The sequence below is a fragment of the Pecten maximus genome, chromosome 3, assembly GCF_902652985.1.
Source record: "Pecten maximus chromosome 3, xPecMax1.1, whole genome shotgun sequence".
Classification (NCBI taxonomy): Eukaryota; Metazoa; Mollusca; class Bivalvia; order Pectinida; family Pectinidae; genus Pecten; species Pecten maximus.
In genome coordinates this window covers 44,126,831-44,142,590 of record NC_047017.1, presented here as the reverse complement: position 1 = coordinate 44,142,590, position 15,760 = coordinate 44,126,831, and the positions used below count along the sequence as shown (strand labels likewise).

At 37.4% G+C, this 15,760-nt stretch overlaps 1 protein-coding gene across 1 annotated transcript in view; it reads left to right on the top strand.

Annotated features, from left to right (window-relative positions):
• LOC117324316 (ALK tyrosine kinase receptor-like) overlaps positions 1-15,760 on the top strand; it is a 289,372-nt gene that overhangs the window by 186,346 nt on the left and 87,266 nt on the right. Inside the window, 3 exon segments of the mRNA XM_033880102.1 lie at positions 798-952; positions 2,830-2,924; positions 8,593-8,688. Of these exon segments, the coding sequence (XP_033735993.1) occupies positions 798-952; positions 2,830-2,924; positions 8,593-8,688 (346 nt within the window).

Below are 15,760 nucleotides of genomic sequence, written 5' to 3'. Positions count from 1 at the left end.
TACAAGTGACATAACGAAACATTACATATATATTTACATGTATTGACCAGTCTTCACACTAAACTGATGAGCGACAGAGCGAAGTTATAATGATTATATAATGTTGACAAATATTGACCAAACTTTTCACCAAAAACGATAACTCGCTTAATTCGAACACTCGGATAACTCGAAGTTTTTCCGTGGTCCCGTCGACTTCGAGTTAAAGAAGTTCCACTGCAATTAAAACTACCCAGCTTATTGACCTACCATTTCCCTCCAAAAATTCAAAAATTAGATTCTTGACTCTGCTCAACTCAAGAGAAGCTCAGTTAAAACATAACCATTGCTAAAATTGCTAAAAATCAAAGGCAAATAAATATGTTTAAACCAACCATTGCTAAGTTATGAAACAAAAAAAGGACAGTTATAAATATAGATATAAAGATATTTTAAGCAATTTAAGAGTAGACTTAAGGAAAGACTCTTGAGTAATTCAAAGGAGGAAAGTATTACTCTCGATTAAGCTAGTTAAGAGCAGGCTAGAGGGGAGAGACTCTGAGCAGTTCAAAAGAAGCTAATTAAGGAGTGATGAATTGAGTACTGTCATGACATGAATTGATTACTGTGAGTGAGAGCCCTCGATAATTAATATCAAGGTTGATTTAATGTGCTCTCAAACAGTTAAGGATTTAATTTACAATAAGTGAAAAATATATTTTTGGCGATTAAGGTATGTTTTGGTCAGAAAAAAAATTGTAGTTGCTTTATAATGAAATCATTAATGTAATAGATGTATACTTTATTTTCCATTTCAGATAAGGTTTTTTCTCCTTATGTCATCCACAAAATTGAGTTTGAAAATGGAAACTTTTTGTGATGGAACTCAAGGACCCAAAACCCTGTCTATTTTTCGTAGTAAAACAGAGAAATGGAAAAATGTTGTTGTACCTCTCAGAGACCCTAAAGGAAGGTAAGATTTGTTGTACCTCTAACAGACCCTAAAGGGAGGTAAGATTTGTTATAGCTATCACAGACCCTAAAGGGAGGTAAGATTTGTTATAGCTATCACAGACCCTAAAGGGAGGTAAGATTTGTTATAGCTATCACAGACCCTAAAGGGAGGTAAGATTTGTTATAGCTATCACAGACCCTAAAGGGAGGTAAGATTTGTTGTACCTCTAACAGACCCTAAAGGGAGGTAAGATTTGTTGTACCTCTCACAGACCCTAAAGGGAGGTAAGATTTGTTATAGCTATCACAGACCCTAAAGGGAGGTAAGATTTGTTGTACCTCTCACAGACCCTAAAGGGAGGTAAGATTTGTTGTACCTCTCACAGACCCTAAAGGATGATAAGATTTGTTGTACCTCTCACAGACCCTAAAGGGAGGTAAGATTTGTTATAGCTATCACAGACCCTAAAGGGAGGTAAGATTTGTTGTACCTCTCACAGACCCTAAAGGAAGGTAAGATTTGTTATAGCTATCACAGACCCTAAAGGGAGGTAAGATTTGTTGTACCTCTAACAGACCCTAAAGGGAGGTAAGATTTGTTGTACCTCTCACAGACCCTAAAGGGAGGTAAGATTTGTTGTACCTCTCACAGACCCTAAAGGATGGTAAGATTTGTTGTACCTCTCACAGACCCTAAAGGGAGGTAAGATTTGTTATACCTCTCACAGACCCTAAAGGGAGGTAAGATTTGTTGTACCTCTCACAGACCCCAAAGGAAGGTAAGATTTGTTGTATTTTTCTCACAGACCCTAAAGGGAGGTAAGATTTGTTGTACCTCTCACAGACCCCAAAGGAAGGTAAGATTTGTTGTATCTCTCACAGACCCTAAAGGGAGGTAAGATTTGTTGTACCTCTCACAGACCCTAAAGGGAGGTAGGATTTGTCTTTACCTCTCACAGACCCTAAAGGATGGTAGGATTTGTCTTTACTTCTCACAGACCCTAAAGGATGGTAAGATTTGTTGTACCTCTCACAGACCCTAAAGGGAGGTAAGATTTGTTATACCTCTCACAGACCCTAAAGGGAGGTAAGATTTGTTGTACCTCTCACAGACCCCAAAGGAAGGTAAGATTTGTTGTATCTCTCACAGACCCTAAAGGAAGGTGAGATTTGTTGTACCTCTCACAGACCCTAAAGGGAGGTAGGATTTGATACTGTATTGTGTACATCATCTCACACCACATTTTTATGGATTTTTAAACATTTTAAAACACCTTGCTCATCAATGTAAATATTTCATTCATCTGTAAATATTTCACTCATCTGTAAATATTTCACTCACCTGTAAATATTTCACTCACCTGTAAATATTTCACTCATCTGTAAATATTTTATTCATCTGTAAATATTTCACTCACCTGTAAATATTTCACTCACCTTTAAATATTTCATTCATCTGTAAATTTTTCACTCACCTGTAAAAATTTCATTCATCAGTAAATATTTCAGTCACCTGTAAATATTTCATTCATCTGTAAATGTTTCACTCTCCTGTAAATATTTCACTCACCTGTAAATATTTCACTCTCCTGTAAATATTTCACTCACCTGTAAATATTTCATTTATCTGTAAATACTTCACTCACCTTTAAATATTTCATTTATCTGTAAATGTTTCACTCTCCTGTAAATATTTCACTCATCTGTAAATATTTCACTCACATGTAAATACTTCACTCACCTGTAAACCAGTAAATTAATACCTGTAATAATTTTGTTTACTCATAATAACTTCAAAATTGATACTTTTAATGACTATATTAGATGTCATTGATGTACTGATATTATTATGAATTGTAGGTATCAGGTGTTGTAATAACCTATTTTTACTTTCAGCTACCGTTTACAATTTATAGCCTACAGAAACAGACAAAATCTTCAGATAAAGATCAGAGATATATCCCTGAGTAGGGAGTGTTTCAGTCTACATGGTAGGTACCACCCTTTGATACTGTACTCACTTATTTCACAACAGCTGTAAAACAAATGACTTCAGTCTATAATGGTCCTGACAGGAGTAATTGGGAGGGGCCTTACTTTGCTGAGAAAAGGTGAAGGGTAGCTATATAAAAAGTGATATGCTTTATCAGTGCCACCTGCATGGCCAACTGTTATTCACTACCACCAAATATTATCATCCCCTGAACAACAAAGTTGGTGGGGAATATTAGTAACAAATGGGTTCCGTCTGTCCTGGATTGGCTTTCCACACAATATCTTTTGACAGAATGCTCAGATTTTGATGAAACTTGTTTGGTAGACTCATTTCCTAAGTCCCTAGCTCAAGTCCTATTATCGCAACAATGATTTTGAATGCTATGTCACATGTTTCATGTTTGTTTGCATGTTGCCTATGTAATACAATATTTGCATGGGCAGGGGATCTTGACAACTATGTCCTTGTTCTATTTAAAAATGAGTTATTTAAATAGTGAAACAGTTAGTATGTGGCAATAGGTAGAATTACCTCCAATTCACCCCACTAGTAATTTTCAGAACCCTAGGGTTCTGAGACTTTTGTTTAGTTCTCCTGGATACCATTTAATCAGCTGATGTTAACATAGTATATTGGTGAAATAGAAAATAGTTAATTGGGATATTAAAATTTTATAGCTTAATACTAGCTGGATACCAGTCCTTAGGGTTTTGTGAAGAATTGTCTAGCTAAATTCTTACAGTAGCTTATCTCCCCCTTGTTTAAAACAAAATCTGGAAATGAGACATATCCTAGAGAACAAAATCATAAAAGCTCAATTCTATCGATAATTTTGATATTCTAGAGAAAATGACTGATCCATAGAAGTATTGGTTGACCTTCATCTATGTTTAGAAATAATTTCTTGATTTATTAGCTTGAAAATCTGTTAGTTCTGCGATGTGAACAGATTTTGTTGATTCGCTTCCTCATCATCGATAGATGATCATATGATAACAGCCTTTCCATTATATAACAATGTTGTGGTCAACATTGTGGTCAACTTTGTGACATTTAAGACGGCTGTCATTTTGAAAATGCTGTTATTGCTCCATCTCCAGAGCATGTCATTGAGACAGGGCTTCCACATAAAATCAGTTGAGCGTGGTACTCGGGTTTTACAAAAAAAAGAAGATCATTTGATAAGATGGGCTTGATTTCCTTACATTTCATACAAAAATCATCTGAATATAGTTATGTTATCTGAAATATTATCCTGTCTGCTGCAATAGGAGATAAAACTCTCTACAATAAGATTGGTATATACATGTACAAAGATCAGATGTTATCTGAACTTGCTTCATTAAATACTGTTCAGCCTCCTGCGAGTTTGACAGTGGTCAACTATTGCCTTCCACTAGGGGAAGCTTTAGACCAATTATCATCAGTATTAATGTAGTCTCAGGACAGATTACAGTAGCATTAGTCTGCCCATCAAAATAAGATTAGTTTAAGTCTTTAGACCTTGACTAGCAGATGACTGTGTAATAAAGGTCATAGAGATGTATAAAAAAACAGACACTGAGTTTATAGACTAGAGGATTAACATCATACAATACTGTATGTGTGTTCACATAATAGGATGGCATATATATTTTCAATAAGTTTGTGTTTCAAAATGATGTAGGCAAAAACAAGGTCATTGTCAAGGTGCTGAGTGGCAGGTTGGGGGACGGGGCATGGATAGTGAGTTTTCTTGAGTGACTCACTCACTTTCATATGTCTCTCACAGCAAGTACAGATTCTGTGCACGTGAGTGGAGACATTATTTGCTCACCTGGCACGAATTACCAAATGAGGCTATGCGGTGGTGCAGCGTCTGTGATCTGTCAGTCTAGAATAATGATATTTGGCTGATAGATTTCTTGGATGGAGTCCAACAAAGGTAGCAAAAGTTAATGACCTTCACCCCAAGTCAAGGTCACATGGGTCAACATTCAAACAAGATTATTTCCCTGTTCCTGGCATAGAACCTGAAAAAGTTTACGAAAAGAAGTGACCTTGAACTATATTCAAGGTCACAGGAGTTAAATTTGCCGAAGTCCTGAAACAAGTTCTTTTGATTAACTGAAAAGCAAAGAATCATCAGAAAAGTTGATACTAGGTGAGTGATGCAGACCCATTGGGCCTCTTATTTATTCATATGTTACATGATTTATTTGGCTGTATTATATGTACCAGACCAGATATTCTCTCATGTGGATATACATTTTTGTATATTCTCTAGTAAGAAGATTACAAAAATGCAAATTACGTAGAAGGTATAGAGTGTACTCGATCTAATGATAAAGATTGATAATTTAATGTTGTGCTTCTTAGTTCATGGTCCAATAGCCTGGTGAGCTTATGCCATAATCCGTTTGACAGGATGCTGATATTTTGAACAAATTAGTTTATATCTGAAATTTTGACATATTATGGACTCAATTACATGTGTTGGTTAAAGGGTGCTCATTTTAAAAGAATTATTGCTCTCATGGATGGTGGTTATCTCTTGTATGAAAGTTCTTGATTTGTCAGATATCAATATCATGTTGTTAGATTGGATTTCCCTCAAATCTTAATTAGCTCCATTTCAATGAAAAGAATTTTTATGTCAGCTAAAAATCTAGATTTATCAGTTATGAAATTTGGACATGAAGGACAATATTGGTTGAACTCAATCTGGACACCTGTGGTCAGTGCTGGCACTTACTGACCACTACATGACTTTCATCTGAGATATTAAGGTGCTTAACCTGATCCTATACTTAGTCGAGACAATGTCTCACAATGATTGACCTTGATGGTAATTATTGTCCCTGTGGTTATTAGACTGGTCGTTAAAGATTCCTAACTTTCACCTGCTCTTCAGACAGTCATTATGACTCCATTTTGAATGAAGTCAGATATTATATATACATTACACACTTTTTCTGAGGATCACCTATATTCTGATACAATAAAAAAATTTCTAAGGAGCACCTATATTTTGAAAAGAAATTCAAATCAAATGTTAGCACGGATGTTGTGAGTTAAGCATCATCATAATCATCAGATGATGGGCAATCAAATCACCCAATGGTCTGTCCATCTGTCTATAAACATTAATCCTTGTTATCTCTTCTTGAAAAGTGCCAGAAGGATCCTACGCGAATCTCATTTGTAGGTTCCCTTAATCCCTATAGTTGTGAAAGCTCAATTTTGAGCATGGCAGAATACAAAATGGCTGACAGACAGCCACTTGGAATTTTGACAGTTAAAGTTCCTTATCGCTATTTGTCAGAAACATTGTTTGTTTGTTTGTTTACTGGGTTTATATATATCGCCCTGTGAGGGATAAGTATAAGTTGATAAAACTTGTTTTGCAATTTTCGTGAAGTAAATGAAGTTAAAGTTTTAATAAATGACTTTTATTCTGCATGTCAAGCTCCAATAAAAAGCTCTCAGAATTTCTAGATTGTGTGTGATCAGGTCAAAGTGTCTTTACTGTATGACATTTATTCAACAAATAAAAATGTATGTCTTGAAAAAGGATTTCTTCAAAAAATATATCTTGATAGTATATTAGGAACTGGAATCAGCTATTTGTCAAAACCTATGTATAATTGAAGTTTTGCATGTATGACTGGAATTTGATGAAGTTGTATCAATGCTTTAATATGATACCATAGTTTGGATATCAACCAATCTCTTTTGGCGGGTCGAGGGAGCATCCTTTTACTGTAAATGGATCATTATTTCCTCTGTTGGTTGTTCCCTGTTGAATGAACTCTACAGCATTGACATCTCATGTCACTATAACATTGGTAGTCTCATGCTGTTTCTGTTTGGTATTTGAAATATGTAGTTATGAATAAACGTAATGCTTAATCAAAATTGTTGTTGTGAAGCACCAAATAATGGCTAATGTTGGAAGTGTGAATCATTATCCTAAACAAGCCATCAAATGTTATGGACATTTCATTGATTTTGTGTCTTTGACAGAACAGTAATTTCACGCTTGAATAGGTAGTATTCTTGGTAATAGATTATTATATCATTAAGGCTCACCTAGGCTGCCCACCCCAAACTTTTAATATGATGTGTTGGTTGCCAGGGATCCTTATACACGTAGAATATTATGTGTAATATGGAATAAACAAGATAGATACAGTGTATAAAATCTTTAAAATATCATCTGTAAAATTTGGTTTGATTTCTTATATAAAAATCCTAATGTCACCTGAAGCTTAATTAGGTTAACTTGTATTGTGATATATAACTCAAGTTCCCTTTGGCCAATCAAACTCAAATGCAGAACTTCCTTATTGCAAGTGCTCGCATATTGGGATTGCTTTTCTGGTCAGAAGGTCAAAGGTCAAGGTCACTTACTAAAACATAGAAAATATATTTCTGTACGTCATTTCAGTGAAGTTGCTAGAGGCCATCATTATTAGGTCACCTGAGACGAAGTCTCAGTTGACCTATTGCAATCGCCTTTTGTCCGGCGTCGTGCGTCGTAAACAATTTACATTTTCAACTTCTTCTTAAAAACTGCTGAACCAAATTCAATGAAATTTTACAGGAAGCTTCCATGGCTGAGGGTGAACCAAAATTGTGAATTATATGGTCCCCACCCCCCAGGGGCCTGAGGGGCGGGGCCAAAAAGGGTCAAATTGACTAAAACTTCAAAAATCTTCTTCACTACTCTCAGATAAGGTGGAATCAAACACTCTTCATAGATGAAAGGGTCTTAAGGTGCTTTACCAAAATTGTGAATTTCATGACCCTGGGGTCTCACGTTTGCCCCTGGGGAGGGGGTAAACTTTGCTATAGTTTATATAGGGAAATCACATTTTTGACTATTATTTGTTGGATTTGTATTGGAATTCATTCTAACTTGTATCAAATTATCAGCATGGGATGATAGTTTGATGGTATGTACATGTTGGCCCTAGTTAACCCCCAGGGGCCGATGGGCGGGGCCAAAAAGGGTCAAATTGACAAAAATTCCAAAAATCTTCTTCTCTACTCTCAGATATGGTAGAATCAAATACTCTACATAGATGGAAGGATCTTAAGGTGCTTTACCAAAATTGTGAATTTCATGACCCTGGGGTCTCACGTTTGCCCCTGGGGAGGGGGTAAACTTTACTATAGTTTATATAGGGAAATCACATTTTTGACTATTATTTGTTGGATTTGTATTGGAATTCATTCTAACTTGTATCAAATTATCAGCATGGGATGACAGTTTGATGGTATGTACATGTTGGCCCTGACTGACCCCCAGGGGCTGATGGGAGGGGCCAAAAAGGGTCAAATTAACAGAAATTTTAAAAATCTTCTTCTTACAGCCCATTTAAGGTAGAATTAAATACTCTTCACAGATCGAAGGGTCTTAAGGTGCTTTACCAAAATTGTGAATTTCCTAGCCCTGGGGTCTCGCGTTTGCCCCATGGGAGGGGATAAACTTTACTATAGTTATAGGGAAATCACATTTTTGACTATCATTTGTTTTATTTGTTTTTAAATTCATTCTTTCATTCAAATTTACTGAAATATTTCAAAAATCAGGTGACCGTTAAGGCCCATGGGCCTCTTGTATCTAAGTATATTTTTGGTCTCAAACAATTTTTTTATTGATATTATTTTGTTTAAAGGGACGGCTATTGAAAAAGTTACTATTGAGCAAAAAGCATGTGACTCTACATCAACCACTCCAAAGCTGTCGGATACTACAACACAAGAAGATCTAGGTAAGCTTTGTACTATGTTGCTGTTGTGAAAATTGTATAAATCCTCAGTTTAAAGGTGTATATTACAGCATATGTTATGTTTGCTTCTAACGGTAGAAGCTGCCTCAAATACATTGTATATTGTCTCCTCCTGTCTGTTCAATTCATTATATTTTCTCCTCCTGCCTGTTCAATTCATAATATTGTCTCCTCCTGCCTGGTCAATTCATTATATTGTCTCCTGCCTGGTAAATTCATTATATTGTCTCCTCCTGCCTGTTCAATTCATTATATTGTCTCCTCCTGTCTGGTCAATTCATTATATTGTCTCCTCCTGCCTAGACAATTCATAATATTGTCTCCTGCCTGTTTGGTCAATTCATAATATTGTCTCCTCCTGCCTGTTCAATTCATAATATTGTCTACTCCTGCCTGTTCAATTCATTATATTTTCTCCTCCTGCCTGGTAAATTCATTATATTGTCTCCTGCCTGGTAAATTCATTATATTGTCTCCTCCTGCCTGTTCAATTGTCTCCTCCTGCCTGTTAAATTCATTATATTGTCTCCTCCTGCCTAGTCAATCCATTATACTGTCTCCTCCTGCCTGGTCAATTCATTATATTGTCTCCTCCTGCCTGGTCATTTCATTATATTGTCTCTTCCTGTTTGGTCAATTCATTATATTGTCTCCTCCTGCCTGGTCATTTCATTATATTGTCTCTTCCTGTTTGGTCAATTCATTATATTGTCTCCTCCTGTTTGGTCAATTCATTATATTGTCTCCTCCTGCCTGGTCAATTCATTACATTGTCTCTTCCTGCCTGGTCAATTCATTATATTGTCTCCTCCTGCCTGGTCAATTCATTATATTGTCTCCTCCTGCCTGGTCAATTCATTACATTGTCTCTTCCTGTCTGGTCAATTCATTATATTGTCTTCTTCTGTTTGGTCAATTCAGTATATTGTCTCCTCCTGCCTGTTCAATTCATTATACTGTCTCCTCCCGCCTGGTCAATTCAGTATATTGTCTCCTCCTGCCTGTTCAATTTATTATATTGTCTCCTACTGCCTGGTCATTTCATTATATTGTCTCCTCCTGCCTGTTCAATTCGTTATATTGTCTTCTCCTGTTTGGTCAATCCATTATACTGTCTCCTACTGCCTGGTCATTTCATTATATTGTCTCCTCCTGTCTGGTCAATTTATTATATTGTCTCCTCCTGCCTGTTCAATTCATTATACTGTCTCCTCCTGCCTGGTCAATTCATTATATTGTCTCCTCCTGCCTGTTCAATTTATTATATTGTCTCCTACTGCCTGGTCATTTCATTATATTGTCTCCTCCTGCCTGTTCAATTCGTTATATTGTCTTCTCCTGTTTGGTCAATCCATTATACTGTCTCCTACTGCCTGGTCATTTCATTATATTGTCTCCTACTGCCTGGTCAATTCATTATATTGTCTCCTCCTGCCTGGTCAATTCATTATATTGTCTCCTCCTGCCTGTTCAATTCATTATATTGTCTCCTCCTGCCTGGTCAATTCATTATATTGTCTCCTCCTGCCTGGTCAATTTATTACATTGTCTCCTCTTGTTTGGTCAATTCATTATATTGTCTCCTCCTGTCTGGTCAATTTATTATATTGTCTCCTCCTGCCTGTTCAATTCATTATACTGTCTCCTCCTGCCTGGTCAATTCATTATATTGTCTCCTCCTGCCTGTTCAATTTATTATACTGTCTCCTCCTGCCTGTTCAATTCATTATATTGTCTCCTCCTGCCTGTTCAATTCATTATACTGTCTCCTCCTGCCTGGTCAATTCATTATATTGTCTCCTCCTGCCTGTTCAATTCATTATATATTGTCTCCTCCTGCCTGGTCAGTTCATTATATTGTCCTCTCCTGTTTGGTCAATTCAGTACATGTGTATATAGTTTTTACCTGCAATGAATCAGATCAGTCTTATTATCAACTTTTAAGCACATGTTTTAAACAAGAAATCAGATACACAAATCATTTAATCATTTTTGTTGATATTTTAGTTCAACCCTAGAACAAAAAATACACAGATCTGAAGAAAATGTCTCTTTTCTAATTCTATTTCTGTAGAGAAGTGAAATGTGAGATAATATGATGGTAATTAGATTTACTTACGTGAAGACATTCAGCCCTTTTGAGCCTGTCATCATCTTGGATCTGTCTTAGATTTCATTTACATGTAGGTTTGCCACTGGTTATCAATTATGTATTAAGCAGAAAAGTGGAAAAAATAAAAAAAAAAGTAGAGAAAAGGTCAGTCTTACATGAAACGATCATTCAAAAATGGATGCCTCTGGGATCCTCTTTATTTTCTTGTGTATTGTAAGATATTATGATGTAATTATCACATTCACTATTTTGTAACCTTATCAACAAGTACTTGCCGAAAGGAAAGGTCGCAATAAGAACAGTTTTATGGCTAACATTGATATCAAGATCTCTCTGAATAGACCATTGGATTTCTGTATATGAGGTTGTGATCGAGGTACATTGTACCATGTATGGGCTTAGTACCTTTAATTTGCACTTTTGCTCATTTGACCTGAAGAGACAATGAAGCTGGTGTACAGCAGCCATCAGTCAATACACAATATATTGAAATTAAGTATATAAAACTGTGTAATTCATTGTTATGTAAGTTTTTGTAGTACTTAATCATTATCTGAATCTTAATATTGTGTAACAGTACATCAGGATAAAAGTAGGTAGTTGTATTAGCTGCATGTGATATCTTTTTTGTTTCATTACACATAATACATTAGTAAGAAAGTATTTTTAAGCTTGTGATTTATTTTTGTCATTTCATTAATTTATAATTAAAAGTTATGCCCCCTTTTCTGGTGTAAATACTCTCTATAATCTATCGAGCTTGGTGATATAAAACTTGATAATTACATGATTGTGTGTTGGATGTGCCAGAGTTTGAGGGTCAAGCATGTACTTGAGTTCACTTATCTGGATTGGTTTAATATATTTTAATCTTAGAGGGTCAGTGTGACACCCCTATGTGTAAATGTCAAATTGACACTGTGCAATTTTAAATGAACTGCTGAAAGACAAGATCATGGCGATTATTCCTGATACTCTCACAATGATAAAACAATATTAACATTTGGTGTTGCAGTCTCCCATTACCTCAATGAGCCAATAGTGCAGGCAGATCACATGAAGTGATTGTTCTGTGCACCATTTTTAGCTCACCTAGACCGAAGGTCCGGTGAGCTTATGTCATGGCGTGGCGTCCGTCGTCCGCCCGTCCGTCCGTCCGTCCGTCATCCTCCGTCAACATTTGCTTCAAATCGCTACTAGTCAAAAAGTTCTAATTGTATTTTGACCCAATTTGGTCAGAAACATCCTTGGCGGAAGGGAATCAGATTTTGCATAAATGGTGACTCTGACCCCCAAGGGGCCGGAGGGGCGTGGCCCAATAGGGGAAATTGAGGCAATTCCTTTAAATTGCTACTAGTCATAAAGTTTTGAATGGATTTGGACCCAATTTAGTCAGAAACATCCTTGGGGGAAGGGGAACAGATTTTACATAAATGGTGACTTTGACCCCCGAGGGGCCAAAGGGGCAGGGCCCAATAGGGGAAATAGAGGTAATACCTTTAAATCGCTACTAGTCATATAGTTATACATTGATTTGAACCCAATTTAGTCAGAAACATCCTTGGGGGAAGGGGAACAGATTTGCATAAATGGCGACTCTGACCCCCAAGGGGCCAAAGGGGCGGGGCCTCATAGGGGAAATAGAGGTATCTCCTTTAAATCACTACTTGTCATAAAGTTATGAATGGATCTGAAACATATTTAATCAGAAACATCTTTGGGGGAAGGGGAACAAATTTTGCATAAATGGTGACTGTAACCCCCGAGGGACCAAAGGGGCGGGGCCCAATAGGGGAAATTGAGGCAATTCCTTTAAATCGCTACTAGTCATAAAGTTATGAATGGATCTGAACCATATTTAATCAGAAACATCCTCGGGGGAAGGGGAACAAATTTTGCATAAATGGTGACACTGACCCTCGAGGGACCAAAGGGGCGGGGCCCAATAGGGGAAATTGATGCAATTCCTTTAAACCGCTACTTGTCATAAAGTTATAAATGGATTTGAACCCAACTTGATCAGAAACATCCTCGGGGGAAGGGGAACATATTTTGCATAAATGGTGACTCTGACCCCCAAGGGGCCAAAGGGGCGGGGCCCAATAGGGGAAATAGAGGTATCTCCTTTAAATCGCTACTTGTCATAAAGTTATGAATGGATTTGAACCCAATTTGGTCAGAAACATCCTTGGGGGAAGGGGAACAGATTTTGCATAAATGTTGACTCTGACCCATAAGGGGCCAAAGGGCCGAGGCCCCATAAGGGAAATTAAGGTAATTTCTTTAAATCGCTACTAGTCATAAAGTTATCAACTTATGAATGCATGTTGTAAAAACAATCGTTGAGGTCTTTTAGACCCTTAGAGAGTCTTGAATTCGTTATTTCTTTAAAGCAGTTGGGATCCCCACGCTATAACCATATATAGCATTGTTGGACAAATTGAACATGAACATTGTTTTGATATTTGGTCAAATCCAACCAGGTGAGCGATACAGGCCCCATGAGCCTCTTGTTACAAACATCCTGGAATTTAAACACTGAAGTTAGGATTCTGATTGAGAACAATTGTTTTATTATAATGACGTCCTTTTGGTGCTATGTTGATCTGAATCAGAGTAACTGGCTTTGTACTGAGTGTCAGACGGGTTAATAACACATAAATCACGGAAATTAATTTGATTTAACGATGCTTTTCATTCAAATGAACATATGGGTAGGAAGAAAGTGCATACTTATTAAATAAAGGCAGAATTTAACCTATATAAATGTAAATATAACAATTTTGAACACTTGTTAGATTCAATTATTTTCAATTTTAAATGCAATTTGTGTGACAGATAAATACACTCTTATGGGAGCCATTCTATTTATATGTCACCAGGATTGTGTTTCTATTGACATGGGTACATAATCTAACAAGCATTGAAATAATTACAGGAAGGACCAGTGGACCTGATGCTGATGTGATTTATTTTTCATTCATGTTATTGTTTTTTAGACCGAATAATCATCTTTGATGAATTCCATAAATGTATTTGAGCCAACAGGTGACTCTGGGAGATATATATACTTACATACTTATATAGACTTACAATTCAAGAGTGGAAAGGATTTAGCTGGCACCAAAGATACGTAATAGCAGCAGTCAAGAGTGTTGAAAGAGCACCAAATAATAATTCAGTATTTAGATATTGTTGTTTTCATGAGGAATAATAGAACTATAGCATTACCCAAATGACTTTACCAGCTATATGTAGGACCTGTCCCGGGGAAGCTATATATGTAGGACCTAGCTGTCCCGGGGAAGCTATATATGTATGACCTGTCCCGGGGAAGCTATATATGTAGGACCTGTTCCGGGGAAGCTATATATGTAGGACCTGTTCCGGGGAAGCTATATATGTATGACCTGTCCCGGGGAAGCTATATATGTAGGACCTGTTCCGGGGAAGCTATATATGTAGGACCTGTTCCGGGGAAGCTATATATGTATGACCTGTCCCAGTGAAGCTATATATGTAGGACCTGTCCCGGGGAAGCTATATATGTAGGACCTGTTCCGGGGAAGCTATATATGTAGGACCTGTTCTGGGGAAGCTGTATAATTATGTAGGACCTGTTATGGGGAAGCTATATATGTAGGACCTGTTCCGGGGAAGCTATATATGTAGGACCTGTTCCGGGGAAGCTATATATGTAGGACCTGTTCCGGGGAAGCTATATATGTAGGACCTGTTCTGGGGAAGCTGTATAATTATGTAGGACCTGTCCCGGGGAAGCTATATATGTAGGACCTGTTCCGGGGAAGCTATATATGTAGGACCTGTTCCGGGGAAGCTATATATGTATGACCTGTCCCAGTGAAGCTATATATGTAGGACCTGTCCCGGGGAAGCTATATATGTAGGACCTGTTCCGGGGAAGCTATATATGTAGGACCTGTTCTGGGGAAGCTGTATAATTATGTAGGACCTGTTATGGGGAAGCTATATATGTAGGACCTGTTCCGGGGAAGCTATATATGTAGGACCTGTTCCGGGGAAGCTATATATGTAGGACCTGTTCCGGGGAAGCTATATATGTAGGACCTGTTCTGGGGAAGCTGTATAATTATGTAGGACCTGTTATGGGGAAGCTATATATGTAGGACCTGTAATGGGGAAGCTATATATGTATGACCTGTCCCGGTGAAGCTATATATGTAGGACCTGTTCCGGGGGAAGCTATATATGTAGGACCTGTCCCGGGGAAGCTATATATGTATGACCTGTCCCGGGGAAGCTATATATGTAGGACCTGTTCCGGGGAAGCTATATATGTAGGACCTGTTCCGGGGAAGCTATATATGTAGGACCTGTTCCGGGGAAGCTATATATGTAGGACCTGTCCCGGGGAAGCTACATGTATATATGTAGGACCTGTTCCGGGGAAGCTATATATGTAGGACCTGTTCTGGGGAAGCTGTATAATTATGTAGGACCTGTTATGGGGAAGCTATATATGTAGGACCTGTAATGGGGAAGCTATATATGTAGGACCTGTCCCGGGGAAGCTATATATGTAGGACCTGTTCCGGGGGAAGCTATATATGTAGGACCTGTCCCGGGGAAGCTATATATGTATGACCTGTCCCAGTGAAGCTATATATGTAGGACCTGTAATGGGGAAGCTATATATGTATGACCTGTAATGGGGAAGCTATATATGTATGACCTGTAATGGGGAAGCTATATATGTATGACCTGTAAGATGTGGAAGCTATATATGTAGGACCTGTCCCGGGGAAGCTATATATGTAGGACCTGTTATGGGGAAGCTATATATGTAGGACCTGTAATGGGGAAGCTATATATGTATGACCTGTAATGGGGAAGCTATATATGTATGACCTGTAAGATGTGGAAGCTATATATGTATGACCTGTAAGATGTGGAAGCTAT